This window comes from Berghia stephanieae, chromosome 2 (assembly GCF_034508935.2).
Source record: "Berghia stephanieae isolate SIO BIC M18660-M18661 chromosome 2, UCSD_Bste_1.3, whole genome shotgun sequence".
NCBI classification, from domain to species: domain Eukaryota; kingdom Metazoa; phylum Mollusca; class Gastropoda; order Nudibranchia; family Aeolidiidae; genus Berghia; species Berghia stephanieae.
In genome coordinates this window covers 29,862,098-29,865,769 of record NC_088361.1, presented here as the reverse complement: position 1 = coordinate 29,865,769, position 3,672 = coordinate 29,862,098, and the positions used below count along the sequence as shown (strand labels likewise).

General features: G+C 33.2%; 1 protein-coding gene across 1 annotated transcript in view; it reads right to left on the bottom strand.

Moving 5' to 3' along the window:
- Positions 1 to 803: 803 nt before the first annotated feature.
- Positions 804 to 3,672, bottom strand: part of LOC144964676 (salivary peroxidase/catechol oxidase-like) — a 33,245-nt gene continuing 30,376 nt past the window's right edge. Inside the window, exons 15-16 of the mRNA XM_078899185.1 lie at positions 3,316 to 3,418; positions 804 to 2,318 (exon numbers count right to left, since the gene is read on the bottom strand). Of these exons, the coding sequence (XP_078755311.1) occupies positions 2,264 to 2,318; positions 3,316 to 3,418 (158 nt within the window). The 3' untranslated portion in view covers positions 804 to 2,263. The remainder of the gene's footprint in view (positions 2,319 to 3,315; positions 3,419 to 3,672) is intronic.

Sequence of the window (3,672 nt, the reverse complement as noted above, 5' to 3'; positions counted from 1 at the left end):
TAAGGTCTTTTTAGTTAATGTTCATTTTGCTAAATTTGGTGATGTTTTGAAGGTCGACTACTCATGAGAATAAATGTATGGCTTTTTCTTAGAAGGTGGTGAAAACCTGATGCAACTCTCTACAATGTTTTTAGAATAATAAGTCTTTGAAACCAGGGAAAGACTTTAAGGACACCATGTATAATGGTGATGCTGATCTCTGTTGACCTTGTTCCCCTTACAGTTTTTTTTTTCAGCTTGATAACCAGATTTAAATCTTTTGACTGTTCTATGCCTTTGTTTTTACTGGTACTGGAATGAGCTAAAAGTTTTCTTAGGCGTAATAAAGCTTTCCAAAACAAACAACATAATTCTGGATGGGATCTGTGTACCACCGATGGAGGACAGAAAGGTTACTCTCACTCTCAGATTTGTTTCCCTCTTTCACATTGCGCTCTGTCTTTGTTCTGAATTGACATTGCTCAGTTTTTCCATGGTCCTGGCGGGGATAATTTTAAAGAGACGATATTTTTTCCTTGTAAATCATCATTCTGTAATGTACAGTTATTAGATTTGAATATGTTGTGCTTTGTAAACTTTTGAGTATATTGTTCATAATGAGATTCATAATGCGTCTAGATGGGACATAGGTATGGTCAAAATAGACACATCAGTGGATTGCTCATGGAATCACCAGAGACTTGGAAATACTGTGTCAGGAAGTCACATCTTGTGTTTTGAAAAAAAAAAAGTACAGCAAGAAGTCAAAGTAGATAGGTGATAATCTTTAAAAATAAACAAATAGCCAGGTACAAACACCGAAAAATCAATCCAGGTGATATTTATTTTTTTATGAGGGAAAGAGTAAGTGAAAACGAACAATTCATTAAATCTACAACCTAACAAACAAATGAAATAAAGCAAAATCGTTAGTTTCCAAAAAATAAATAAAAAATTGTACAGTATGGCAGCCGCTCGACTCTCAAGCATCGGTCAAAATGCAATTGAATCAAGCATTGAATTTCAAAGTCACGTGGTTAAGATCATAGAAATTTAAGCTGCTACATTTTAATAATAACATTGGATCCTCCCAAACAAATGCGTATTATTTCATATTAATTTTCATATGATTTATCTATAAGTATACGTTTAGCATATTGATTTATCATAATACCATATTAAGGCAATGAGTTGTATAACGATATGATATGATATAATATAATATTGCATTCAACACAAATACGCGCCAAATTATCTGGTTTTTGCTTTGAACATCACAGTTTACATTATTACTTAATATCATGAATCCATTTGAAATACAGTATCACACAAAAACAGCAGTTAAGACAATCAGATACTTTTCGAAACAAAAGCTGTGTGACGTATCACGTAAATATCACATGATTGGCTACTTTTAATACAGATATGGGAATCCCACAACATTACGCTTTTTTTTTTAAGCAGCGTCTATTCCAAATAATTGGTTATGTGGTCTTTTTGTGATACATTTTACTGCTTACTGAGTGTGTTAGGAAATTCAGATAATGAGAGAGAGAGAGAGAAAAGAAAGGAAATAAATAAATAATCATTGACACTCCCCCAACTATAGAGATTTTTCACTCAACCCCGAAGCTAAGTCCATTTAAAAATTCAATTTAAGACCAATTACAAATTATTATTTTAATTCGGAATGAATTTGTAGATGAAAAAAGTCTTCTTTCAAAATAAATAAATAAATAAATAAAAGCAGAGCTGTTGCTTGGTCGTAATGCTTTCATGTGTAGACTAGAATGGTCCTCTATTCTAGAGTGTTCTTATTCTAATTTTACAAAGGGTACCTTGAATGTCCATAGAAGGGACATTTGAATTGATATAGTGCGTCGACGTAGTTCTAAAAGCTTATCAATTTTTATACATTGTAGTGAACAACGTACATTCAACATATAATGGGCGATACACGCAGGGATTTACTTGCCATTTCGCCCTGTTCCCAAAACAATGACAAAGATGTCACAGAACGTAATCTTTAAATAGTCATTTTATATTTTAAAAGGAATTGATAAATGAGGCCTGTTAATTGATAACATTATTATCTTTTTAAAAACACACACATGTCATTTGAGCAAGAGAAAAAGACTCGTGTTGAGAAGTATTTGATTTCATGTGTCGAGTAAGAGTAAATTACATAATATGTGAGTAAAGTTTTATGACACGTGTTGATTAAGAGTAAACAGCACGTGTTTGGTAACATTTAATAACACATGTTGAGTATCATTTAAATCTTCTAGAATAGCCCGTAGTTGATGGTTCTCACGGAATCGCAGTCAATCAGTGGATTGCTGTAAATGGAGATGGAAATATTTATTATGAATGATTATCGATAAAAAAAAAACAAACAAACAAACACACAAACATAAAAGGAGACAAATACGTTTGCACACCTTTAGCGCTCGTCCATCAATGCAAGCGTAAATGGAAAGGTAGAACATATAAATTTATATGATATTAACGAAAAATCATTTATCTATATGATTGTACAAACCGCACGTCGATAGCTTGAACAAAACGAGCGACATGTCAAGGTATTAAACAAAGCACATCAAAAACAAGGGTGATGAAATTTTGGCACCCTACCTTACAGATTAAAAAAAAATAATTAAACATCGTGCTTTAATTAAACACATATGACGAGGCATGCAACATGTCAAGATAGAGTACAAATATCGGGTAAACACAATGATGTCTGACACAGGGGGAACCTCCAAAATCTACCTACATCTCCGGTAGGACGAAAAAGTGTGTAAAATGCTAAGCAATTATTATTATTATTATTATTATTATTATTATTATTATTATTATTATTATTATTATTATTATTATTATTATTATTATTATTATCATTAATATTATTATTATCATTATATTAATATTAGCATTATCATGGTTATTATCATCATCATCACCACCACCACCACCATCATCAACACCACCACCATCACCACCACCACCACCATCATCATCATCATCATCATCATCATCATCATCATCATCATCATCATCATCACCATCATCATCATCATCACCACCACCACCACCATCATCAACACCACCACCATCACCACCACCACCACCACCATCATAATCATCATCATCATCATCATCATCATCATCATCATCATCATCCCATGGTTTTTGCAAGTCGACTTCCATCTTGGTGAAAACAGTCTGTTGGTATAACAGATAACACGATAGAATTAATGTTTTGAAAAAAAAAATCAGTCTCGTCTTTAAAGGGTTCATCATTTCTTATAACAATCATAATTAATATTTACTTACTTATCACTTTCTTGGCTGAAGGCATTTCTCTGTATGGAGCTTAACTCGGTTGTTTGGCAAAGGACTGTGGCAAGGTTTTGGCGCTCGACCTCTCGGATTTGATCTAAGGAAAATATAAACGTTAGAGATCCTTAAGAAAAGTTATCCCGGTTTTTTTTATGGCATTAATCAAACAGGGGCAATAGGATTCAATAACCGTGACGTCACGTCCCTCGTTATGACGCATAGTAGGGTAACTTAGCAACTGGTTCTATATTATCGGAACAATGGCGGACGCCCTTATGAAATACTTCTCCGACGAGCATAAAATTATATCCAGGGTAGAAAAACATAAAGCTGATCATGTTTTGACTTTTA